This window comes from Perognathus longimembris, chromosome 4 (genome assembly GCF_023159225.1).
Source record: "Perognathus longimembris pacificus isolate PPM17 chromosome 4, ASM2315922v1, whole genome shotgun sequence".
NCBI classification, from domain to species: Eukaryota; Metazoa; Chordata; class Mammalia; order Rodentia; family Heteromyidae; genus Perognathus; species Perognathus longimembris.
The window spans coordinates 11,119,124-11,145,854 of NC_063164.1; the positions used below are offsets into that span (position 1 = coordinate 11,119,124).

General features: G+C 43.3%; 1 protein-coding gene across 1 annotated transcript in view; it reads left to right on the plus strand.

The window, feature by feature from the left end:
- The window catches only part of Serpine2 (serpin family E member 2), a 64,624-nt gene extending 41,724 nt beyond the window's left edge, over window positions 1–22,900 (plus strand). The window contains exons 3-9 of the mRNA XM_048344659.1: window positions 2,878–3,105; window positions 7,212–7,409; window positions 13,853–14,051; window positions 15,801–15,901; window positions 18,094–18,180; window positions 20,637–20,720; window positions 22,104–22,900. Coding sequence (XP_048200616.1) covers window positions 2,878–3,105; window positions 7,212–7,409; window positions 13,853–14,051; window positions 15,801–15,901; window positions 18,094–18,180; window positions 20,637–20,720; window positions 22,104–22,141 — 935 coding nt within the window. The 3' untranslated portion in view covers window positions 22,142–22,900. The remainder of the gene's footprint in view (window positions 1–2,877; window positions 3,106–7,211; window positions 7,410–13,852; window positions 14,052–15,800; window positions 15,902–18,093; window positions 18,181–20,636; window positions 20,721–22,103) is intronic.
- Window positions 22,901–26,731: the final 3,831 nt, after the last annotated feature.

Consider the following 26,731-nt stretch of genomic DNA (forward strand, 5'->3'; position numbering starts at 1 on the left):
AGAAAGAGTGGCAATGTGCCATTTGTAAGGAAATGGAAAGACTTGCAAAGAACCATATTAAGTAAAGTAAGCCAGTCCCAGGAAAACAAAGATTGCATGGTTTCTCTCATTAGTGGTAGATAGAATGTGCCTCTGAGTCTATAAGGAAACACACTGGGAGGTAAGCAAGCAGTTCCAAATGAATTATAATAGACACTTTGGAGAGCTTAACTAGTTCAATTTTTTTAATAAAGACCAAGTAAAAGCCCAACAAAATAAGCATCAAGAAATGCGTATTTGCAAGGGGGAGTGAGACCAAGAGGAAAAAGGTAGACAGTGGAAGGAGGAAGAGAGGGAGCATGTGGTCAAGAATTCATTGTTATGTACCACAAAGTTGAGAAATGTAAGAGAAGAAGTGAGTCCAACGGGGTTGAGAACATTGAAGGGGTTGATCAAGATGCATCGTATTCATGACTGCGTTAAGTGACACCTCCCTTGTACAACCACTTAAAGAGGACAACTTAAAAATCCAAAAAAAAAAACTTTTTTAATGAAGGGGAATGAGAATTTTAGTTTTATTAAAAGAAAAACCTGTTCATGATTCCCTATTCACCATAAGTGCTTGTGCCTCTCAGCGTCATTTCCCTTCGCTGAGGTGATCTTACCTGTGCACATGCGGGTGTGGGGATTGCTTCTAAGACCTTTGCACCAGTATTCATGGTGACCTCCAACAAACAAGACCCCAGTTCACATTTCCAGTGGGAAGTGCTGAAGGAGTTGTCCTACCCTTGGGTCTTCCAGCCTTTCTAGCCACAAAGTTCTAGGACTCATGACTGCCCTGGCCCCTGTCGCTGTAAGGAGAAGGCTGGAGAGGAAGGACATACTGGTGTTCATGGGCCCAGCCTCCCTTTGCTGTCTTAGCTCAACCTCCGCCAGGGCTTCGAGGCAGCGTATGCTAAGCTGCACGTTGTTGTGGATATGCCGGCACCCTTTGTATGAACAGCAGCTTGTCCACCTGTTGGAAACCCAGAAAGACTTAAATTCCTGAACATTCTGTTCTCCCCCACCCCACCTCCCAACACTATGGAGATGCTCTTTGTGATATATAACTTCTCCGTGAAGCGCTGCCAAAATGTGTGCCCTTTCCCAGGGCAGTCAGGCCTGTCAGCCAACTACCAGGCCAAAATAGCAACTAGGTTTTCACTCTTGATTTAGCAGTTTGTTTCTAGCCACCCTGGGTTTTCAATCAGTGATTGAAGCTCTCGTAATAGTGTGCTGTAGGCCGACCAAACCCACCCCTTCCTTCTGTTTCCCCTGAAGAATTTCTAGCCATGATCTATAGAAGGGACTGACAATAGAAGTCATTATCAGGGCTTAGCCTCTGCCTACCGATACTCAGTAAGGAAGGAGAAAGGTCTGTTGGGGTGGTGGTGGGGTGTAGGAGGTACCAGGGCTTGGAGAGGAAGCAGAGTGTAGGTTTAAAGGGCCCAGTGTCTATAGTTAGACTTGAAAATGTCTTTCAGCCTCTGAAGGCTGCTGTCCCCTTACTTGTAAAGTAGTTCTGTCCCACAGGGCAGCTGAGGGGTCATGAGAGGTCTAAGAAGTGCTCTTTTGTGTTAGGAAGCCCGCCTGGCCTTGAGCTTCCGTAAGGATCTAAGGAAGATGCCTGTGACTGGGCAGCTCTCAGCACACCTCCAAGGTGACCCTTGAGGATGTTTCAGGACAGTGGAATTTGGGAAGCATCTTTGCAAGTGATTAGGAAGGATGTGTAATTCAGTTCTCAGTAGAAGCACATTTCATCATTACCACGTATTCTTCCTTCTTTCCCGCTCCCAAATGAAATGGAGCATGTGTCAATGGTTCATGTAAAATAAAGTCTATATTGCCATAAATTAATTTCTTTACTCTTGAAGCTCACTATCAAGTAAAAAATCATACTGCTCTGCTTGGTGGCCCATGGCAATTTTTAATAGTCTTTCTAAGGTCTATTTTATTCTTTTCTTCTCCCCAAATAGCAAATAAAATAAAAGGGAGAAATCATGTTAAGTCCTTGACAGCAAAGGAAATGATGCTGAAGATCGTTAGGAGAGAGGATGAAAGGGGAAGTTTTTTTTTTTATTCTCCCACTCCCAATGGAGGGATATCCGATATCCACACTGACCAGAGGCCCAGATGGCTTCCAGGGGAAGAGTCTACAACCTCATAGGTGTTGAAAACACCCTAAGTAGGCCTGTTTTGATACAGAAGCACAAGTCATTGGGCAAGGGTGGGGTTTGAACTCAAAACCTTGTGCTTGCTAGGTATACACTCTACCACTTGAGCCACACAGCCCTTTTTGCTTTTAGTTTATCTCACTGTGGCTTGAGATTGTAATCTTCCTGTATCAACCACCCTCATAGCTAAGATTAATGATGTGAACCACCAGCACAACTGATTTTTAAGATATTTCTTTCTTTATTTTATTCCCACCTCTTCTAAAGAAAGCAGAAGACATAGTTTCTTGGTAATCAGATTTATCCCACTTATGCTGTTCTTATTTTCTAGAAGAAAGGAGCTGGGGAGGGGTGTTTCTTTATTTGCTTTACACTGGTATTTGACTTGTACTCAGTGCTGCCCCTTAGCTCTTTGACTTGAAGCTAGCACTCCACCATTTGAGCAGCCATTCCGTTTGCGTTCGTTGTTGTTGTATCGGTAGTTAGTTGGAGGATAATTTGTTAATTGAGGTCTCACAGACCTTCCTGCCTGGGCTGACTTTGAACCATGATCCACAGATTTAAGCCTCCTGAGTAGCTAGGATTGTAGACATGAGCCAGAAAGCATGGCAAAGAAAAAACTTTTTAAAGCCCAATTTACTTGAATTCTACTTTAAGTATTGCTGCTTATTGACTTCTTCATTAGGAGTAGGTAAAGTGTTAAAGAAAATCAACAAGGCCATCATCTCCAAGAAGAATAAAGACATAGTGACTGTGGCCAACGCTGTGTTTGTCAAGAATGGCTTTAAAATGGAAGCACCATTCGTGACGAGGAACAAAGATGTATTTCAGTGTGAAGTCCGGAATGTGAACTTTGAGGACCCAACCTCCGCTTGCGACTCCATCAACCTGTGGGTTAAAAATGAAACCAGAGGTGAGTGGCCACAGTATTTTAGTTTGTGAAAGGGAGAATGAGGCTCCAAGATTCCCATGGGTATCTTCAAGACAAGTGGTCCCTCCACTGAGAACCACAGGGGCCCCTTTCTTTCTCCACAGATTCCAGGACTAACTCCATCTGTCTTCCATTCCTTCCTTCCTTCCTTCCTTCCTTCCTTCCTTCCTTCCTTCCTCCTTTCCTTCTTTCCTTCCTTCCTTCTTCTTTCTCTCTTTCTTCCTCTTTTTCTTTTCATGTGAGTGTGTATTTATGTGCGTGCATGCGCGCGCTGAAACCAGGGCATGAACTTAGGACCTTGCTGTCAGTTGATCTATAGCTCCACCTCTGGCTTTTTGCTGGTTGATTGGAGACTAGGGTCTCACAGGCTTTTTGCCCTGGCTGGCTTCCGACAGAGAGTTTAGCCCCCTAAGTAGCTAGGGTTACAGGAATGAGGCCCCAAAGCCCAGCTTGTCTTTTCTTTTCTTGCTGCCATCACTCACATAGCAGAATGCAGCCCCTTCACCCATCTTTCCCTGCCCTGTGTGCTCACAGCCCTTCCCACAGGGTGTTGTCTGGAAGGTTTTCTTGCTCCTTTCTACCTGCATTTGCATCTTTTGCCCTCTTGGTCTGAAACAGCATGCTCACCCTTTGCAATGATTTCTCTGTAGAGACACCTCCAGTCCCCTGTAGCTGCCCATTTGCTGGTGAGGTTCCCACCATGCATAATGACTGCTTGTTTCCCAGTCTCCTCTCCTCCCAGAGTCAGAGCTTTAAGCCTGCTGATTTGTAAACTAGAGGTCTCTGCGGGGCAGTCAGGAGGAGGCCTGGGCCTTGAAGACAGAGGAATGCTGAGGCTAGCCAGGCACTTGGGAGATCCTTTCAATAGGAGACTCTCAGCAGGGAGAAGAAAGCAGAGAGAAGCCCATCCTTGCCAGGCATGTTTCTCCGTGCATAATCCCTGGTGCTCTTGTTCCAGGATTGCTCAGGTGCATGTTTAAACTCCAGTGAGGGCCTGGCAGCCTCTCCACTCCTCACCCCCACCAGGAAGGGTTTTGTGCCCTCTAGTGCCCCTCTGACCTGGAACCTCTCTGCAGCTTCTGCTGCTTCTCCATGGCCCCTGTGTGTGGCCATATGGGCTGTTCTCAGTCACCTTGTCTCTGGCACACATAGCCACACATGCATCCAGCAGCCTGGAATATTCCCCTCCTGCTCTTCTGCTTCTCTGCGTGAGCACCTGCTTATGTCTAAGCCACCATTTGAATGGCGCAGGGTCTCAGTTTGAAGCTCTTGTTTTACTACTTACTGGTATGCTGTGTAGCCCTAGTGAAGTTACTTGACCTCCGTGTGTCTCACACAGCTAGCTCCTCATCTATAAAATGTCAGCATCATAGTTATAACAACATAGGAAGACTGCTTTGAGGCTATGAGTAGCATATATGAAACACTGAGCAGAGAGAGAGCCTGGCACTTGAGTAAATGTTCAAGAAGGGAATGATTTTGGTAGCTCTTGACTCAAGTAGTGCTTCCGTAAGGAACCCATCCATCCACCTGAGACCTCACCAAGCAGAATGGATCCCTCTTATGTTTACCCCACAGGCTTGAGTACTTTCACTTCAAAGTGTTTGCTAATTACAGCTATGTATTTTGCCAAGTTGTTTATGTCAGCCTCCACCTTTCTCTAATCCATACTTACTGGAGAGTAGGGTTCATTTTTGTGTTTTTGCTGAAGAGTATATCTGGTGCATGGTAGATATCCAAGGATGGATGGATAGGTGCATGGATACATGCATGCATGCATGTGCATATATGAGTTAGTGAGTGGATGGGTGGGGTGGGTGGATGGATGGATGGACAGATGTGTGGGTAGGTGGATGGATGGATGTGTGGGTAGGTGGATGGATGGATGTGTAGGTTAGTGGAAGGAAGGATGTGTGGATGGGTAGATGAGATGGATGTGTGGGTGAGTACATGCATGGAGCATGGATGAATGGTGGATGGATGAATGAGTGAATGAATGGATGGGTGGATATATAGGTAGGTAGAAAGATAGATAGATAGATAGATAGATAGATAGATAGATAGATAGATAGATAGATAGATAGATAGATAGATAGATGAATAGGTAGGTGGGTGAGTAGATGGATGGATGAGTAGAAAATATATTCAATGGCTGGTGGTAGATCCTCTGTGTGCCTCCTTACCTCCAAACTATGCATTTCTTATCTTTTCCTTCTTTGCTTTTTCTTTCTTTGTTTCTTCTTGTTTTCTTACTATATATCTCAGAAAGGGGATATTATTGAGCGCTGACTGCATGTTGGACACGATGCTATAAGTAAGAAAAAATACTCAAGTGCAGTTCACAGCTCAATTGTGGAAGACATATTAAAGTTGCCTAAAGTAAAGGTCTAAAGTGTCATGATGGTGCTCAGTCTTTGCCTCTTAGAAGATCAGAAAGAGAGTTGGAGGAGGTGTATAGGTCGAGGGAGCCATAGGCTGTGTCTAAGTGATGTAGGAGGTGGGCTGGCTGACATTCCCAACAAAGGCAGGAAATAGCACTCACCATTGGGAAGCAACTTTATGCTGTTGGAGGAACATGGTGTGTAGACACAAGCTGGGCTGCAGTGGCCGGTCTCATACTGAATTCAACTATGGATGGCCATGGATGGCATACAGTTTCTTCCCAGGTCCTCATCTAGGTGGCATTTGTGCCCTCTTGTGGAAATAAGGAGCAGTATGCACCCAGGGTCAGGGCAACAGCCACTTCTAGTGTCATTCATCATCATCTAAAAGGATTTTACTTTCCACTACATTGGACACTTTGGCTTTTTCAGAAGCTACTAATAGTCCTCTGGACATTTAAAGTTTATAACTTACATTTATGTAAGTTATAAAACACACACACACACACCATGTATATAGCATGATAGCATGTACATACAAAGTCAAATTTTCTTCAAAGACAATGCAAAAGGAACCTAATTTTTTTCGTGTGTGTGTTTCTAAAATGGTCAACAATTTATTACTTTATAACAAGTAAATCAGAGTAATTTTTAAATACAGAAACTTTAACCATCGTTTTCTCTTGAGAAGTATCTTAGGCGCATCCTGAAACAAGCCGAGTTGTAGTTGTCCCTGATATTAATGAGTCAGGCCTTCCCCAACATCTTGTGAAGAAAGCATTTTCCTCCAGAGTTCATTCTTCTTGGCTGACTGTATCTTCTTATCTGTGTACAATTGGGAGCTCACTCAATGTCTGAGCCATAAATGGAGACACCAGTGTTCAGTTTCAGCTTGTGTGTAAGTAGTCATGAGGCTTTTGATAACCAGGGATTCCAAACTAATCACAGCATTTCTGCCATCTTAGAAAAAATGAAGCACTCGCCCTTCGTAACATTGCCCAGGCCACAGGGCTTATTTTTGGCTGGGATTAACTCAACCCAGTCGTAAAACACAAAGCAAAGAAAACCTGCTTATCTTTTGAAGAAGGAATAAACCAGTGCTCATGTATGTCAGTGGTCAGCAAAGCCACATAAAATAATGATTAATTATGTATAGCTTATTTGGATAAGTGCAAGTTTTCTAAAACACAGGGCTCTATAGTACCAGTTGTAATTTCTTAACCTGAACTTTAGGAACCCCTTACCAAGGGAGCGGATCTCTATAGTCTTTTCCAATTCTCTGATTTTAACCCAGTTTCAAGTTGACTTGAAAAAATGAAATGTGATGGAGAAGAATTAGAAATTAGGGATCTTTGAAAGTGGTCTTTTTGTTTTGTGTTGTATTGTGCCAGCACTGGGGCTGGAATTCAGGGCCTCACGCCTCTTGCTTAGCTTTCTTGCTCAAGGCTAATGATGTACTACTTGGGCCACACCTCCAGCTTTTCTTTGGCTGCTTAACTGGAGAGGTTTCCAATCTCAGCTGCTTGAGTACCTAAACAGGTAAGAAGCCACACCAGAGCCCAGTCAGAAAGGCTTTGTTTTTTGGTAAATCCTATAAAAATCCAGCGGGGTTTTTTGTTTGTTTGTTTGATCAACAGCTGCCATAAGCCCTCATGGGTGCCCGTAGTCCTGAGGTAATGAATGTCCTTGTGCTCTTGGGCTTCACAGGCATGATTGACAACCTGCTGTCTCCAGACCTTCTCGATGGCGTGCTCACCAGGCTGGTCCTCGTCAACGCTGTGTATTTTAAGGGTCTGTGGAAATCCAGGTTTCAACCTGAGAATACAAAGAAGCGGACATTCATGGCCTCTGACGGGAAGTCCTATCAAGTGCCGATGCTGGCCCAGCTCTCTGTGTTCCGGAGTGGTAAGTCCATGCTGAGCAGGGCTGGTTCTAGAATGTGCTGGTAGCAGAAAGGCTCAGGAGTGCTTTGACTTAATAACACCCTTTTCAACCAGGCGTGGTGGCTCAAGGCTATAATTCCAGCTGCTCAGGAGGCAGAGGTAGCAGGATCACTAGTTCCAGGCCAGCCCTGCCAAACTACCTTAACAAAAAAGAAAAACCAGGTGGCTTATACCTGTGATCGTAGCTACTCAAGAAACTGAGATCAGAAAATCGAGGATCAAAGCCAGCCTGAGCAGACAAATGCTGAAATTGAAGATTTCAGTTTAAAGCTAGCCCACATAGGAAAGTCCATGAAATTCTTACCTCCAATTAACCATCAAAAGAAGCCAGAAGTGGAGCTATGGTTCAAGTGGCCCTGAGTTCAAGCCCAGGACTGGTACAAAATGGTAGGTGCTATTATAGTGCTTGCCTGGCAAATTCAAGGCCCTAGATTTAATCCCCAGTGTGACAAAAAAGATAAGAAGGGAAGAAGGAAGGGAGGGAGGAAGGAAGGAAGGAAACAAAGAAAGAGAAAGAGAGAAAGGAAGGAAAGGAGAAAGAGGAAGAGAGGAGAGGAAAGCAAAAAGTAGAATGAATGATGAAAGCCAGGTGTGGCTTGGACTTCCTCAGTGTCCTGCCCCACCAATCCACTCCAGGGCATCTATTCTCTGAATCTAATCATTCTCTGGCAAATAGAACCCAGGTACAGACACACAACAGGCAACCCTCAGTTCCATAGCTTCTGTGTTTTCAGGTTCAGCCAACCTCAGATGGAAAATACAAAAAAGAAATCTACATATATTGGATATGTATAGATCTTTTCTCTTGCCATTTTCCCTGTGCAATGCAAGGTAGCAGTTCTTCCCATGGCATTTTTATTATATGAAATATTAAAAATAACATTGTTTGAAATGTTCAGGGAGTGTTCTATAGATTACATACAAACATCACACTTCTTATAAGGGCCTTTTGGATGAGTGTGAGCTGACTCCTTCTGTTCCCAGAACCAGACCTGGTAGATCCTCAGGGATGAACAGATCAAGTATGGTAATCAAAAGCAGATTAACCTGGGTGCAAAGATGCTACAATGTACTCTTGATGTCAGAAATTAACTTATGAGACAGCAGATGTTGAACAGTCTTGCATGCATAAAATACGTTCCATGCATACAGAGTGTTCAATAAAATGTCCACAGTGGTAGGATTTCAAACACCAAATTGTTTTTTCCTTATTTGGGATGGAAATTTTGGTTAATGAATATGTATCACTTTTATAATCAGGGGAGAATGTCACCAATCCCCAACATCATTCCCCAACTAAGAGGAGTCTGGTGGTGGGTGTTTAAATCTCATTTCATTGAAGCCCTCTTGATCCACTTTAAATGAAGTTCTTTGTTTCCTCCGTAACGTAGGCTTCATGTCTCCAGTCTATACCTGGCTGTGTGGGCCCCACAGTCTCCCTCTGTAAGTTCAGCTCACTTCAGCTCTGAATAGCTGCCTGCCTGCTGAAATTAAGTCATTGCTCCAGAGGGAGCTAATCAAGTCACTTTGCGTAGCAATCAGCAGCCAGGCTTCTGAAGAGAAAAAAATAATTGCCCAAATTTTCAGTTGATAAATGTTCCTTCAAAGATTATCTACACTGACACCTCGTGGAAAGTTAATCCCGAGTAGCTGAGCATAGTAAGTGTCTCCTTCACTTTCTGTAAAGTCATTTCTACTTTCTAATCACTACCTTGTTGAATCACTACTACTCCAGCCTGTGCTGGCCTAGGGAAGATCACAGTGCTAGCCCCGCCTCCAGCACCTATCTGAGTAGAATGGTTTTACTTGAGGTTGATGTTTTGTATATAATCAACACTCTATTAAAAGTACAGAAGTGAGGGAAGGTTGTTGGTTCTATGTTTGTCATTACTGTTGAAAAACGATGACAAACCAGTAGTTGAGGATTTTTTAATATGCAAGGGTTCTTTAGACATTCCTATGGAAGATTCGAATGTTTGCTTTTATAGGAACAGGACGTGCTTTTGCTTGAGTACTTGAAGCGCATAGCTTTTCTATTCAGAAATAATTTGTCTAAGAATCTGTGTGTGTGTGTGTGTGTGTTGCCTAAATGCATTCTTTTTTTTTTTTTTTTTTTTTTTTTTGCCAGTCCTGGGCCTTGGACTCAGGGCCTGAGCACTGTCCCTGGCTTCTTCCCGCTCAAGGCTAGCACTCTGCCACTTGAACCACAGCGCCGCTTCTGGCCGTTTTCTGTATATGTGGTGCTGGGGAATCGAACCTAGGGCCTCGTGTATCCGAGGCAGGCACTCTTGCCACTAGGCTATATCCCCAGCCCGCCTAAATGCATTCTTATAGCCAAAGAATAGACAGACTGGACAGAGCCTGAGTGTGTTCCAGATCCTGCCTCTGCCTTCCCTGACCCTTGCCTGACGATTGAAATGGAAACATGGTTCCTGAGTGACATAATGAAGTCCGTTTGCATCTCAGTCATCAGCCAAGCTTCCAGGGAAAAATTTTTTAAAAGCCAGAATGTTCAGACCCTTTCACCTGTCTGGATCTCCACTTCTCACCTATCTGAACCCCTACAAGGCTGCCTCAGTGGCCCCCTTACCCTCTGTCTTCCAGTGGAGGTGGCTATTGGGGAGCCAGCAAGTGGATGAGAAGGGAGAGGAAAGGGAGGTTGGGGGAAATGACCAAGCACTCTATTTCTCTGGGTCATGCCCTAGAGGTGCCTGCTGTTTGTGACCCCGAACCACTTCTCTGGTGTTTCAGAACTAATACCTTTGATAAACTCTGTTCAGCTGATCCCCTTTGATGATGGCGTGTCTGTTTCTTGGACACCTTAGCTAGTGTGTATACTGGATTCAAAATACAATGTGGTGTGAGCGTCTCCCCTTGCTCTGCTTGGAGTCCCTCGCGAGAGAACCCGGACATCAGCTTGCTGTCATCCTTCCTGTCCTCCTTCCGGTGCCTGTCACTGGATTTTTTTTTTCACTGAGTGCCATGGAACTGGGCCCTGGGGCAGGGTATGGGTGTCATGTGTTCCTGGTGGCCAAGTGGTCTGCCACTGAAACGACTTTAAGACCTGACTCTGCTGGGGCCTTGTGCAGGTCCCGCAGGCTACGGTGGCCCCAGCACGAGCCTGATTTCCTAACTGCAGACGGCTGGGTCTGTCAGCTGTTTCTGTCTACCACCTCACACCCCCACCAGCCTCACCAGGCAGGGCTCAGAGACAGCTGTGCCCAGACTCGCACGTCCTGCCGCACCTGCGTGCCCGCTGTCCTGGCCCTCAGCCAAGTCTCGCTGTGCTAAAACATCACGTGTTCAGTCTGTCCCCTTTACTTCTCCCAAGATGTCATCAGGATGTGAAAAGACTCTCTTGGTAAGGTCAAGATGACAGGATGGAAAGGAAAGAGGAAGGAGAAAAGGCTCAAATACACCCCATAACAGCATAAGTACCTCAAAGACAGAACGTTTTCTACTTTTAAAAAAATAGCCAGGCACCAGTGGCTCACACCTGTAATCCTAGCTACTCAGGAGGCTGAAATCTTAGGATCATGGTTCAAAGCCAGCCTCAGCAGAGTAGTCGGCCCTGTGAGACTCTTATATCCAAATAACCACTCAACAACCAAAAGTGGCACTTTTGGCTCAAAATGATAGAGAGCTACTAGTCTTGAGCAGAAGAGCTCAGAGACAGTACCCAGGCCCTGAGTTCAAGCTCCACAACTCACAAAATAAAGAAATGAAGAAGAAGAAGAAGAAGAAGAAGAAGAAGAAGAAGCTAGGCACTGGTGGCACACATCTATAATCCTAGATGCACAGAAGGTTGCAATTTAAAGTCAGCCCTGTGAGACAAGTTTGTGAAACTCTTATCTCCAGTTAACTAGAAAGAAGCCAGAAGTGAATGGAGATATGGCTTAAGCAGTAGAGCACCAGTCTTGAGCAAAAAAGCCAAATGAAAATGTGAGGTCATAAGTTCAACCTCCAGTACTGGCACCAAAAAATAAGAGAAAAGAAAAAATAGAAACTATTTTGTGCTCACAGCAAAATCAAATAATGTTATACAAAATAGGAAAAAATGTTCCCTTATAGTTGCACTGCCTAGGACAAAAGTCTCTATTAAGGGTAAATCATCTGAGACCTAGCTGAAGGTATGCAAAATACGTTTGGAGCTCTTTTGCACATATTAGATTGGACTGTAAGTTTGATTCCATAATTTTCTTTATTCATTAAATACTATCATGGAAAACTTTTTTTTACTTCATTAGGATTTACTAGATCCAGTTTTCAGCTATATGGTATTCCATAGTATACACTTCTCATACTATCCTATGATGGCCTTTCACCTATTCCTATAATAAACACCACAGCAGTGAGGATTTCATTTATATGCCTTTATAAAAACCTATGTTGGTATACTCTTAATCAGTTAGCCACCAGAAAACTGGAAGTGCTGTTGTGGCTCAAAATGGTAGAGTGCTAGCCTTGAGCAGAAGAGCTCGAGGACAGTGATTGATCAAAAAACAACAGCAACAAAAACCAAGAAGAGTTAGACTTAAGGACATTGCCAAAGTCATTGACCAAAGAGCAGGTATCCCTAACCTTCATCCTTATCCTCTGTGGAAGGATACTGCAAGAGTCATAGTGTGGTACCCAGGTGGAAAGAGAGGTATGGCTCCTCAAGCCCCCAGTCACAGCTAAGCATGGCTATGAATGGGTGCAGCCTGGTTGGCCATGGCCACCAGCTGCTGGGGTCAGATGCTGACACAGAGCCAGACGGGATCCGTCACCATGCAGGTGTGAGTCGTGAGTATGGATTGGTTCGTGGCTCTTGGTTTTACTGCTCAGTAATGGCATCTTCAGCCGAGAATGGGTTAATAACCAAGTGAAGATTTGTGTTACCTCCCCACCTCCCACAGATCCGGCGCATGCTCTGTCCTGTTCACTGCCTGGGTTTGCCTACAGAGCCGTGTACATTTCTAAAGCGCTCTATGCCTCCAGATTTTTTATAGTGTGCCCTAGAGTGATCATTTATTAATGACTTCCTCAATTTTGCAGTTTCTAAAAATTAGCTCTGCCAGAGGAGGGACCTAATGCTTTCTTCAAGGATTAAAGGGCTCATTTTGGAAGGTGTTTTCTTTTTTTTCTCCCTTTCTAACTCATTGATTTGTCAGTTTCTACTGAGGCCCTTTTATTTTGCAGGCTGAAAGAGTGAAGGTGAAGACGTCTAACTTTTGATTTCTTGAGTAGTCCCAGAATAGGAGCCATTCCAAGCTGAGTGGCGGCACGGGGTTCTTGAACCACACTGGCGGCCACGGCAGAATGGCCACAACTAGCCAACCCTCTTCTTTTCTTTTTTTTTCTGTGTATGTGGTGCTGAGGAATCAAACCCAGGGCATCGTGCATGCAAGGCAAGCACCCTACCACTAAGCCATATTCCCAGTCCAATCCTCCTCTTGAGAGAAAAACTGGTATCCTCCTGCAGTAATCAATATTCTTCATAGAATTCAGCCTTGCACTTGCTAGGCAACCATTCTACCACTTGAACTATAACCCCAGCCCTGTTTGCTTTAGTTTTTATTTCAGTTAGGGTCTCTTGCTTTTGCCAAGGCTATCTTATTACACTGTGAACCTCCTACCACAACTTTCTACATATCTAAGATTACAAGCCACCACCCTTGGCTACTATCAGGTATTCTGAGAGTTTCACTATTTTACCTTATGGCATAGCTGAAAGTATGTATTGCTTAACAAAGTTTAAACTCTCTCCTGTGCTGTCTTCTCACTTCTTCTCTCCTTCTGTTCCTCCCTACTCTTCAGATCTCAACCTCCTGAATAGCTATGATTATAGGTGTGAGCCACGGTGCCTGACCCAATTCATTTCTTTTTTTTTTTTTTTTTTTGCCAGACCTGGGCCTTGGACTCAGGGCCTGAGCACTGTCCCTGGCTTCTTCCCGCTCAAGGCTAGCACTCTGCCACTTGAGCCACAGCGCCGCTTCTGGCCGTTTTCTGTATATGTGGTGCTGGGGAATCGAACCTAGGGCCTCGTGTATCCGAGGCAGGCACTCTTGCCACTAGGCTATATCCCCAGCCCCAGACCCAATTCATTTCTAAAGAATAGTAAATTGTTTTAAGTCTAAGGCAGGTGAAATTCACTCTTTTGCTTGTATAAAGGTCAGCTTCTTGCATCACTGTATGCTGAGTACCTAATGATCTGGTTAAATTGTACTTTGCTGCATTGAAGTGAGTTTAGTGAGGCCCAGAGGCACTCTGTCCTGATGAGAAAGAAGTCTGCACCAAAGAGGGGAGAAACCAATGTCCTTGACTTTGTCCTCCTGAGGACTTGCTTTCCTGAAAATCATCAAGTGCTTGTGCCCCTTTTAGAATTCTCCAGGCTTGCCCTGAATGCGCCTCTTATTTCCCTAGGGTCCACACGCACCCCCAGTGACTTATGGTACACCTTTATTGAACTGCCCTACCACGGGGAGAGCATCAGCATGCTGATCGCGCTGCCCAGGGACAGCTCCACCCCACTGTCCGCCATCATCCCTCACATCAGCACCAAGACCATCGACAGCTGGATGAGCACCATGGTCCCCAAACGGGTACAGGTGATGCTGCCCAAGTAAGTGCCTCTTCCTTCCGATAAGACCATCGAGAGCGAGTGTGTTCGCTACCGGAAGTGTGAGTGGAGAATATGGCCCATCACGAGGCCTCTTGTATATTGTAGAAAGGGCATGGTAGGAACACCAGGCTGTGTTTTCTGATAGCTTTCTCTCGATCCCTGGACTTTCAGGATGGTGGGCTAATGGTAAGAAGCCTTGGTTTCTGAACCTCCGTACAAGTTCTTCATGACCTTGTGAAAACTGAACACACCTGATTCTGCTCAAAAACGCTGAGAAACACATATGCCATCCCATAGCGTAGACCAAAATAAACCAAGTTTTGAGAGAGATCTCTATGTTTTCATCAGGAGTTTCATTTTAGTTGTTTTAAGTTACTGCTGTAAGTTGCTAAAGTCCAAGGCCTAAAAGGTAAGGAGGCAGATAAATATCTTATGATATTCCACCCAGGATGAAATCGCATTTGTTTTTTTGCCAGTGCAAGATTTGAATTTAGGGCCTCAGCTTTTCTGCAGGTACTCTCCCACTTGAGCCACACCTCCATCCCTGCTTTTTGCTGGGTATTTTGGAGAGACAGATATCTCGTGGACTTTTCTGCCCAAGCTGGCCTAGAACCACAATTTTCTGGCTTCTGTATATCTAGGAGTGTTCAGTTCAAAGTTCTTACATTAGTATTTATGGCCATTTTTCTGTTATAGCCTAGAAGTAAACTATTGGTGGAATTTGAGCTGTTTTGACTGGAGGCCAAGGGAAAAGGAGTCTCAAACTCAGTGTGAATCCTAATTTCCATCAGGTCAGAGAACACTTTGCCAACTCCATGGAGGAGACAATGAATATTGTTCACTGACTGTGAACTTGACCTTTCTTCCATTGCCCAAAGCATTCAACTATGCATACTTAGATGGTAGTTGAGCATTCCAATAGCCTTTGATGATCTTGTCACTGAGTTAAGTAATCAGAGGACTACACTTACAGCAAGTATTGTAACTCCAACCAAGACCTTTCTTTTGGAAAATAAGCCTCCAAGTGGCAATGCTTCATCTAATGAATCAGATGGTGACATCAGAGCTTGGTGGGCAAAGAATGATCTAATTACCGTTTTAGCCCACCTGGGGTGAGAATCTGCTTACCTTCCCTGCTGTTCTTTCATAGGGTCAGAGCAAATCAAATGAAGTATCTTCTCGTGTAGATTTAACAACTGACATGTACAGTGGATGGCTCCAAGGGCAGGTTGGCCACAAATACTCACGAGACACATACCCACATGTAATCCTGGGTCACCTGTTCCTAAAGCTCAGTCCTATTTTAACAGTGAGATACAGTCAGGAACGAATATGAATTATTAGGAATATATCTCCTCTCTTCCGACTAATATGAAGGTGGTTGACTTCAGCCAAGGTGGTGCCTCTTGAGGTGGATATGGAGAATAACTACAAATATTCTAGAGGACCAGAAATTTGTTAACCCTGTGAACTTTCACATCACTGTAAGAGAAGGAGTTCATGTGGATCTCCAAAAGTGTTCACACGGGGGATCTCTTGCTCACGAAGGTGAGAACACCCATACTTACCCTAAGTAGGTAGAGGGGTTGTTGTCTACTTACCTGGTATTTAAATCTTAAGATTTCAAGTCAGGACACAATTCAGATTGGTGTTCAGATCTTACTTTGAAAAGATGCCCAGATGATATCATTTTTGTCTCGTTTCTAGCCTGTGATTTTTTTCCTCCCTCCGTTTTCTTCTTTCATGTAGGTTCACAGCTGAGGCACAGACAGATCTGAAGGAACCACTGAAAGTTCTTGGCATTACTGAGATGTTTGAGTCATCAAAGGCAAATTTTTCAAAAATAACAAGTACGTCCAATTTAAAACTTACTCATCAACTTGAAGAAAATGTTCGAGTTTCTAATTTGTTCAAAGAGAAAAAAAGATCAGAATTAGCAATGTGTTACTGTAAAACTGCCCAAGCTTTAATTTAATGTATCACCAAATTATACTATTGACCTTCTTCCTTCAATACAATTTTATATTTCCAATGCAAGCTTTTATGTTGGGTTTGAAAAAGAAAAGTCAAGATTTTTTTATTTTTTATTTTTTGGTGCCAATACTACAGCGTAAACTCAGGGTATCATGCTCTTTCTTAGCTTTGTGATTAAAGTGAGCCACACCTACACTTGCAGCTTCTTGCTGGATAATTGGAGATAGGAATTTCTTGAGTTTGTCTGCCCAGGCTGGCTTTGAACTGGGATCCACAGATCTCAGCCTCTTTAGTGGCTAGGATTATAGGTATGAAACACTGGTGCCTAGTTACAATTACTAAGCTGTCAAACACTTGCTTACTTCCATCAAACAACGGTAAGCAAGTATTATATCCGAAACATATATTTTGCTATTTTACACCCACTCATCTGAAATAACATGAATTTGAGTGAGTCTGATCAGAACGTCCCTTTGCCAAAGCAACTGAGACATCTCTGAGGTCATGTCCCTTCAATTGTCAGCCTATGCTACTCTTGCTGGAGTTGTTTGAATATAGTCTGTTCTTTTCCTTTGAAATTTAGAAGAGTAACCTCCTTCCACAGAGAAGTCACAGCTTGATCATGATATATACCCTAGTTTGCATTGTTTCACTTCTTGACTGGAAGGAAATTGCTTCATTAACAACTCCTGTAGCATCTAGTGAGCACCTGAGCACCTCCTCAGAGACAAACACACCCTTCTGACAGAATTGCAGCCTTATTCTGATACCTGCTTGTTTCTCACTTTCGGGTCCTCTGATATCCCCAGTCTAGCAGTGAGAGCCTTAACCTGGAAGCCTGCTAGAAATGCTGAGTCCAAACCAGATGTACTGAATCAGAACCTTCATTTTCATACAGGCCTATCAAGTTTGAGAGACACTGATGTCACCTGCCCTTTCTCCTTCTGGGTCATCCACTATACTCTAACTACCAAGTAGGAAGTGTTCATAGGAAGGCCCCACACTCTCCCAAGCTGTGCTCTTTAACCTTCCAAGTGACTTGGACCCGGGAAATGTGCATTTCAGTCACAACTGGTCCTTGTCAAGCTGGGCATTGGTGCAGACAGTTCACAGCCAGATGACACAAACCATGTTCCCTCTGCTTCCTGACCTGTGTCTAATGCTGACTGCCATTGGCATCCTCCGGAAATGTCCCACCCCATGGCCAAGTGAGTCCCGTAGAAGGTTCCAACAACCCAGCCATGCCCAGATGTCTAACACATATCACACTCAGTGCCTTCCTATCTCCGGCATGCCCAGGGGTGGGTGAGTGGCTAGTGTTGAGAAAAGCCAGAGCCTACTCTGCCACTAAGTAGGTGTGTGATTTGGGAGCAGATTCCTTCACACCCTTGGCCTTGCTTGCCCCATCTGAAAATGCTATCTTAAATCTTTTCTGGTCCTAATAATCAGTAGGTGAAAAATAATGTATTGGCCATGTGCTGGTGGGCTCACGCATGCCTGTAATCCTAGCCACTCAACAGGCTAAGATCTGAGGATCACAGTTTGAAATGACCCCCTCAGGAAGGTCCATGGGACTCAATCTCCAATTGACCACCAGAATACCGGAAGTGAGGCTGTGGCTCAGAGTGTTAGAGTGTTATGTTAACCTTGAAGAAGAAAGCTCAGGGAGGGCTGCCAGGTCCAGAGATCAAGCCCTATGACCAATAATAGTAATAATAACAATAATAATATATTTTGTCTTGCTTCTTCTGGGAAGGTGGGCATACTTTTCAGAACTCTGATCTTTTCATTTCTAAAATAAAATTCATAGAGATCAGAGTTGAATGGATATGAGGCACTCCACCGTGGAGGTTGGGGCCTGCCTGATGAAAGTAAGCATTCCAGTTCACTTAGCAGAGATTGAAAGGCGCCGTAAGTGACAGCCACCTACAGCTCTCAATCTGCAGGAGTGTCAGAGGTTACTTCTCTGATACTTTTGAAGAACTGGAATTTTCCATGACTTTGGAATTGCTTCACATGGACGGTGTGCATAGGAAACAAATGCTGATTTTTTTTTTTCTGTGAGCAGGGTCAGAAAACCTTCATGTTTCTCACATCTTGCAAAAAGCAAAAATTGAAGTCAGTGAAGATGGGACAAAAGCTTCAGCAGCAACAAGTAAGTGCTAGGTCCCCTGTGGCCAGGTGCTTCTGGTCAGGAAATGGATGGATTCCAGTTCATGCTCCAGTTCATCTGTCATCTTCACAAACTTCTGCAGCGCGCTGATTCCAGCTGGGTGCAGAGAGATCCACCCTTGGGAGACAGCAGTGGGGACAGATCTAATGTTTCATTGAAAAAGAAAAAGTTCATTCCTAGAATTGATGGCAGGATACAGCAAAGCTTTGTAAAAAAAACCCCAGAGGCTGCATTTCAGCTTTGGGGGCCATATTGTCTCCATCACAAGTCTTCCGTTATGGTGTAAAGGCATTCATAGGCAATACAAGTGAATGGGTGCAGCTGTTTTCAGGTAGAACATTATTTACAGACACACAATTTGCCTTATAGACTTGGCCTGAGGTCAGTAGTTTGCTGTCCCCCTCACCTCAGGGAGATAACTCATATTCTGTCTTCTTCTTGGCAGAAAAAAAAGACCCATCAGATCAAAAGTTAAAATAATAGCACATAGCACATCCTTACTATAAAAGAAATAAAGGGGGAAATTGGCCACATAGGTCTCTCTAGTACCGAGTGAAGAATCAGCAAGCATCTGTTGAATTGCAGCAAGAATGCAGAGCAGCCTTCCTTGATCATTAGAACATCCACATCTGCTTTCTCCCCCATGGCTTAAACAATGCATGAGAAAACAGAATAACCTTAACTCATTCTCCCTTCAGTTAGCCATATGAGACGAGGCTAGAAATCTGTGAGCTCATAAAAGAATAATCTAGCTACATTTGCAGCTGGGTTGAATACTTGTGTTTATTAAAAGGTATCATTTAGAGTCATAGTGAATGCCTTCTTTCCTCTTGAGCACATGCTTGGTCTTTTTTATTCTTTTAATACAGCATTTAAGCTGGGAATAGTGGTGCATACTGTAATCCCAACACTCTAGAGGCTAAAGCAGGAGAATTCTTACTCTGAGGCTTGTCTGGGCTAAGTCTAGGTCCCAGGCTAGTTTAAGATACAGAGCCAAACTCTCTATCAAAAACCAAGGACCAGCCGGGTTCCAGTGGCTCATGTCTGTAACGCTAGCGACTCAGGAGGCTGAGATTTGAGGATCACTGTCTGAAGCCAGCCCAGCAGAAAAGTCCCCATGAGACTCTTATCTCCAATTAATGACTCAGAAAATGAAAGTGGTGCCATGGCTCAACTGGTAGAGCACTAATCTTGAGCACAAAGAGACTCAGATATAGTGCCCAGGCCCCGAGTTCAAGCCTCAAAACGGACAAAAAAAAAAAAAAAACTAGGCCCAACACTGAGATTGATGGATTATGTATCGATTGATTGGTCAATGAACTCACAGACTGATGAAGAGTCAGTGGATGGTCAGATAGATGGATAGGAAGGTTGGATGGATGGATTGATGGATAGGAAACAACGACCTAGAATAAGAAATCAGGGTATTACAGATGCTCTTTGTTTCTTCTAGGTAATTCTAGGTAACATCTAAGTTTTGCCCAAATCCTTAGCCAGTTTTTCTAGCTGATATAACTATCGTGGCCAGCTAGGCAGTCTTTGAGACCCTGTGCAACATGAAAATCCAGAAGCCCTGATTTAGAATGGATGGAGAATCTCAAGACTCGAGTAGGGCACTAAGCCAACTACAGAGCCAACCCTGTGTTACCACTCAGGCCCTGGGTTCCAGTTGCAGAGAGCTTCAACGATAGGCCAGAGAAGAGGCACCGATGGCAATTGTGAGCTGGGCTTTAATAAGCAGAAAGGATTTTCATATGTTCAAGAGAACCAGGGGGCTTCATCAGCACAGAAGATGGTTTGATAAGAATAGCTAATGATGCCATAGCTCACATCTGTAATCCTAGCTACTCAGAAAGGCTGAAGAAGAGGATCAGAGTTCACAGCCGCGAAATTCATCTACAGTTAACCACCAGAAAATTAGGGAGTAGAGCTGTGGCTCGAGTGGTAGAGCACTAGCCCTTGAGTGCAAAAGCTCAAGGACAACACCCAGGACCTGAGTTCAAGCCCTAGGACCAGCACACACACACACACACACACACACACACACACACACACACACACACACACACGAAAAATAGCTAATGATAACAGCAAATATTCATTGACTGTTCATTCAGTGCCACTAAAATAGCTGTAATATGTTTTATGCCAATTAGTTCTTGTGAAAAGTCTATATATAAAACAAGAACCAAAATTTTAAGTCTATATAGAGCACAATACATTTAGAAGAGAAGATTGTGCTTTTATAGACTAAATGAGATAGTAGCTGAAGGGCTTGGCCCAGGGTAGATATTCTTTCAATGACGACCAGTGAGGCCCTTGAGCCCAGCCAGCCTGTATGACAGGGACTTGTCTTCAGAAACCAGAATGTGTCCATCAAGCTAACTCCTTGCTGGTCCGGTGTTGGGTGCATAACCATGACCCTTTTCTTCCCATAGCCGCCATTCTAATTGCACGGTCATCGCCTCCCTGGTTTATTGTAGACCGACCTTTCCTATTTTTCATCCGACATAATCCTACAGGTAAGTGGTTCTCTTCCATGTCCACTTATTGTTAGAATTCAGAAAGGTTGCTTCCCTTCTTGGGTCTGGCCCTTAACCTGACTTGCTCTTAACCAAACACCTGTCCCGCCCGCCCCCCACCAGCCAACAATGACAAACACTTTGAATAGACCCTGAACAATGTTACTCTGAGAGATCGTTGAGTCTTGGATTCAAAATTTGGCTCTGATCTTTAGCTTACTCTGCTAAATAAAGGTAGCAGTAGTTCATAGCTTTAAGTATAGCACTCGTGGTTCACGCCTATAATCCTTGCTTCTCAAGAGACTGAGATCTGATGATCGTCTGTGAGACTCTTATCTCCAATTAACCACCGAAAAGCCAGAGTGGAGCTCAAGTGATGGGGCACCAGTCTTGAGCAAAAAAGCTAAATGAGAACCCAAAGTCCTGGGGCTGGGAATATGGCTTAGTGGCAAGAGTGCTTGCCTCGTATACATGAAACCCTGGGTTCGATTCCTCAGCACCACATACATAGAAAACGGCCAGAAGTGGCACTGTGGCTCAAGTGGCAGAGTGCTAGCCTTGAGCAAAAAGAGGCCAGGGATAGTGCTCAGGCCCTGAGTTCAAGGTCCAGGACTGGCAAAAAAAAAAAAGGAATCTCTAACACAAAGTCCTGAGCTCAAGCCCCAGTACTGGCAAGAGAAAGAAACAAAAGAAAAAAGATTATCTTTGTGGAGAGGTCTACTTACTATACAAATTTCCCTATTATTTTGAATAGAAGGTATCTTCTTTTCCTTGTACGTCATTACTTTTTTTTATATCTTAATGAGTATTCTGTGGAGCTGAAGAGTCCAACACGGGGACTTCTAGACGTGTATGGCTGTGTGACCTTATCTTGAAATTAGTCAAAATGAGTCCATTTAAAATTTCAACCGATTAAGCACTGGTGGCTCATGCCTTGTAATCCCAGCTACTCAGGAGGCTGAGATCTGAGGATTATCATTTGAAGGCAAACCAGGCAGGAAATCCATGAGACTCTTAGCTCCAATAAACACTAAGAAGCAGGAAGTGGAGTTGTGGTTCAAAAGGTACAACACTAGCCTTGAGTGTGAAAAGGCTCAGGGACAGGCTATGAGTTCAAGCCCAAGTATCCGCACACACACAGTTCAACTTTTCATCCCACTAGCCGCGTTTCCAGCAGCAGCTGGAAACAGCTGTGTGATTAACAGCTACCCCATTGGCCAGCAAGCACGTGGGCCCTGCTGACCTTGCAGGAAGATCTGTTGAATAACCTAAGTAAGCCATGAGAGGATCATGGTGCCTCCCCTTCCCCTAAGTGGAAAACCTTTCATCTTATTTAAAGGCTTGTGCATTTCCAGTCATGCGTTCTTGCTTTCCATCCTGCAGGTGCTATCTTATTCATGGGGCAGATAAACAAACCCTGAAGAATCTATGGAAGAAACCATGCAAAGCAGACTTTGCGATGAAGAAAAAGACTCCTCTTCCACATCTTTCATAGTTCTGTTAAATATTTTTGTACATTGCTTTCTTTTTTTTTTGTCAGAACTAGTCCTTAGCAACAGACTGGATAATACAGTGTTTCTGTTCTGGAAGGTTCTAGAGAGAAGATAGGGCAGTATGGCTGGAACTCTGTACTGAAGAAAGAATAGAAGGGCTTCAAAGATGTCTAAAAGATTCTTTAAAAACTACTGAACAGTCACCTAGGTAAACAACCCTGAGTATCTGCTGTCTGTCCAGTTCAAGACTTTTTGTTTTGTTGTTTGTTTTATATATGTGGCTTTTCAGGAGAAATATAATCAGTAGGACAAGAAAAAGAGCCATTTTGGATGGTAGTTTTTTTTAATGGTTTTATGGAACAAATATTATTTGCCTTTTTAATTCTTTCCCCCCACCTCCATCCCAAGTCTTGATAGCAAGCATTATGAGTTTGAGGGTGGAAATAATAGCAAAACTTCTAGTCTCTGTGTGTTTTTGTTGTTGCTGCTGTTCTTGTTTTATATAATGCATGTATTCATGACAAGAAAAATCTGAAAACTAATGTCTTGCTAGACAAAGTTTGCTCTTGTGCAGTGTGGCTGTCACTACTGGTCTGTACTCTTTGGATTGGCATTTTTGTATTTTGTACAAAGTAAAAATAAAGTGTTATAAGTAGTAAAAAAAAATAAAGAAATAAAACTGTTTAAAAAAAAAGCAAAATTTATTTCTCTGATATTTGAAAATAGAACAAAATCAGTAGTCTGTTTCAAGTATCCCAGCCCCAAGCCTAGCCCTTGGTGGCTCATGCCTTTAATCCTAGCTACTCGGGAGGCTGAGATCTGAGGATCCAGCCCATGCAGAAAAAGATCCACGAGACTCTTACGTATACTTATCTACCACAAAAAGCCAGAAGTGGGAGCTGTGTCTCCTAGAGGTAAAGCACTGGTCTTGAGTGAAAAAGCCAAGTTAAGATGGGCAGCCTAGAGTTCAAGCCCCCATACTGGTACCTAAATAAATAAATAAATCAATAAACAGTCTCTTTTAGGAAGCCTTTGCATTGAGGCAGACAACAGGAAATTCAAAGCCCCTGGAGTTTTTCTGTCTTTTCCTCCAAACCTGACAACCTAACACTATTCTTGGCTTTAATTCTTGTCAGTATATAGATCTTTCCAAAGAAGGCCTCTGTAATCCTGGGTCTAAGCTGAGCTACAGTGCTTTCGGCAATGGTTGAGTAGCCTCAGCAAAGATGGGGATTTTCTACGAGTTCAGGAAGAACATTAGCATTAGTGTGATTTGGAAATCTGTAGCAACGGTGACTCATTTTTAGTGACGAGCTGGAGTGTGTGGATTTTAAAGTGATCACTTTTGTTTCATGCTGGTGGGTGAGGATTAGTTTCTAAATTGAAGTCAAACATTGCAAGTGTTTTTGCTACTGGGTCTTGAACTCTGGGCCTGCAGATCTCTCTTGGCTTATGGCTGGTGTTCTACAACTTGAGCCACACCTCTACTTCTGGCTTTTTGCTTGTTAGTTGGAGATAAATGTCTTTCAGATTTGTCAGCCTGGGATGAATTTGATGTATGGTTCTCGGCGCTTCCTGAAGAGCTAGGATTACAGGAGTGAGCCACCTGTACCAATCAATTTTTTAATGTGTCAACATAAATGAATTGTACCAAGGGAGTTAGTTCATTGTGATAGCTATAGCATACTGATTGCACTTTGATCAAATTCACCCCATTTATATTACTCTTTCTCACTTTGGTGTCCTCAAACATCATATTTATGTTACCATTTGCCTGGGGTTTTGGAGGACTCTTAATTTTTTGCCGTACTGGAGTTTGAACTCAAGGCCTCACAATTGCTATGTAAGCACACTACCATTTGAGCCACTTTTCCAGCCCTTTTTGTGTTGGTTATTTTTGTAATAAGGTCTTACTTTATGCCAGAACTAGCCAGCCCTGAAATACTCCTATTTTGTCTTCCCTTTTTTCACTGGGATGACAGGCATGAACTACCAGGCCCAGTCACTGTGCTTCCCTGTAGCTTGTCAAACAGCCAGGCATTAGTTGAGATGGAGCCTGGAGGATTTTCTGTCTAGGTTGGCTTCTCATCATAATCCTCTGATCTCTGCCTCCTGAGGACAAGTTTGAGCTACCCCACTTGGCTTCCTGGATGTTTTAATTTATTAAAGTCCTATAATGGTTTTGGTTGTCTTCATGCATATATTCTATTTGCCACCCTTTAAGTCTACATGAAAAAAAACCACATCCTACACTCGCATGAGTTTGCTATTCATACTTATAACCATAATTCTGATGTGTAAAGTGGGTTCAGCTTTACTGTGTGCATCCTTCAGCAAAGCCAGGAGAGAAAGGAGAAAGGGAAGAACCAATTTTTCTTATTTAGGAATAACACAAAAAAAATTCAAATGCTTTCTTTCAGTCACACATATTCTAGAAAATGTATGCATCAGTATTAATGCTTCCTTGGTTGTCCAGTCTTCTCTGATTCAGTTACATTATGTTGCATTGCTCATTGCTCAGATAGTAATTGTGTGGGCAGTAAATTGAGAATGATATATTCTTATTTGTCCTTTGATTTATTATTTAAGTATTCTATTGGTCAAGGTTCTTCCAAGAAACAGAAGCCATTGTATGGGTATAGAGGGGACCCACCTCGTGATTCTGATGATGGAGGGGTCTTTCACTACATCATTGACGAATGAGAAGCTGGTGACTCAGCCCCAGCTTCATCCTCAGGTCTAAGAACCCCAGGCACTGTGTGACTCCCAGTCAGATGCTGGAGACCCAAGAACCTGGGCTGATTATGTCCCTGCTCCAGAAAGGAGAAGGAACTTGCCTTTCCTCCACGTCTGTGTCTTCTTCATACCCTTCACTAACTGAATGGAGCCTGCCCACACTGAGTCAAGGCCAGTCATCTTTAGTCCATAGATTCAAATACCAGTGCATTCTGGGAACACTTTCAGAAGCATCCCTCCAAATCAGGGTTTACCAGCCGAAGGGACAGCCATCCCTTATTCCAGCCAGGTTGACAACTAAAACTAATCATCACAAGTGTATACCAGCTAGTAAGTGAGGAGCATATACATTCCATTAGTAATGCAATCTCAGGGGTGGGGAATCAATCAGCACCAAGTATTTTCTCTGTCGCAGAGTAGATGTGACTCTTAAGAAGGGGTGAAAGTGCATGCAAATGGACCAAGAAACTGTACACCATTCCACTGCTTATATACAATGGAATTTTATTCATCTATCAAGAAGAATATGATGTCATGTACAGAAATGGAAGGAAAACAGTCAAATGATGTCATTCAGACAAGAGGGTATATGTTTTTCCTCGTGGAGAAGTTAGATCTAAATTACAAACCTATGTGAAAACATATACAGGGTCATTTGCATATACATATAAACATTAATTCAAGTATGTATATGCAGGGGAGGATTCTAAGGGTGTAACACTTTTGAACAACTAATTTATGTGTGCTAATGGGTGGGATGAGGTCAAGGGGAAAAAGGGCAGAAGAATGGAGAGAGGACGGATGGGCAAATACCATCATAATATTTAATGTAAATATGTGAAAATGGAGCCCAGTAGTTTAAGGAAATGGATGAAGTTGGGAGAGATGGAGGTGAATTGATAAATGAAGTGACACTGCTCAAGGTGCATTGTACTCACAAACTGACGTAGAATTGAAACTCCTTTGTACTACCACTTAAAGATTTTTTTTTAAATGCCAGACACCGGTGGCTTATGTTTGTAATTCTAGCTATTCAGGAGGCTGGGATCAGAGGATCACAGTTTAAAGCCAAATCAGGCAGGAAGTCTGTGAGACTCTTATCTCCAATAAACCACCAAAAAGCCAGAATTAAAGCCTGTGGTTCAAGTGGTAGAATGCTGTAGCCTTAAGCAAAAAGCTCAGGAACAGTGCCTAGGCCATGAGTTCAAGCCTCAGGATGGATACACATACAACAAGAAAGTGTGCAAGTGATCGCTGCAAGAGCTACAGGTCCCTGAGTTCCTGACTCCAGAAAGAACCAGAAACCTCTGGATGTTCTTAGTCAGAGCTGCCCTGGTGTGTTGTTCTGACTGTAGCAAGCAGGGGTTGCTCCTCAATATACCCTGGTCATGTTTGGCTGAGCATATTAAATTTTCAAGTCTCTGATTTTGTTTCGTGAGTGTATCTGTAATGATTAGTAAAATGTAAAGCTTCAATGGCATGCAGAACTTGGAGAATTATAATATCAAGGTTCCCAGACTGTATACTCTCTTTACCCTTGATTCTCTCAATGGTTATTCATCTTTACCCTTCTTCCACTCTGCTCCCAGATGGCTTTTGGAATGAGTTTACAGTCTCCAGATTAAGGGTGAAATTTTTCCATTAAAATATGTATATAAGAATGTATATATGGGTGTATGACTCAATGTCTATATTTTGGTGTACTTATTTATGTCAATGAATCTGCATCCCTATCTCCAAAATACGATTTCTGACAACCTTCTCTGAGGGAGCCTGCAATAT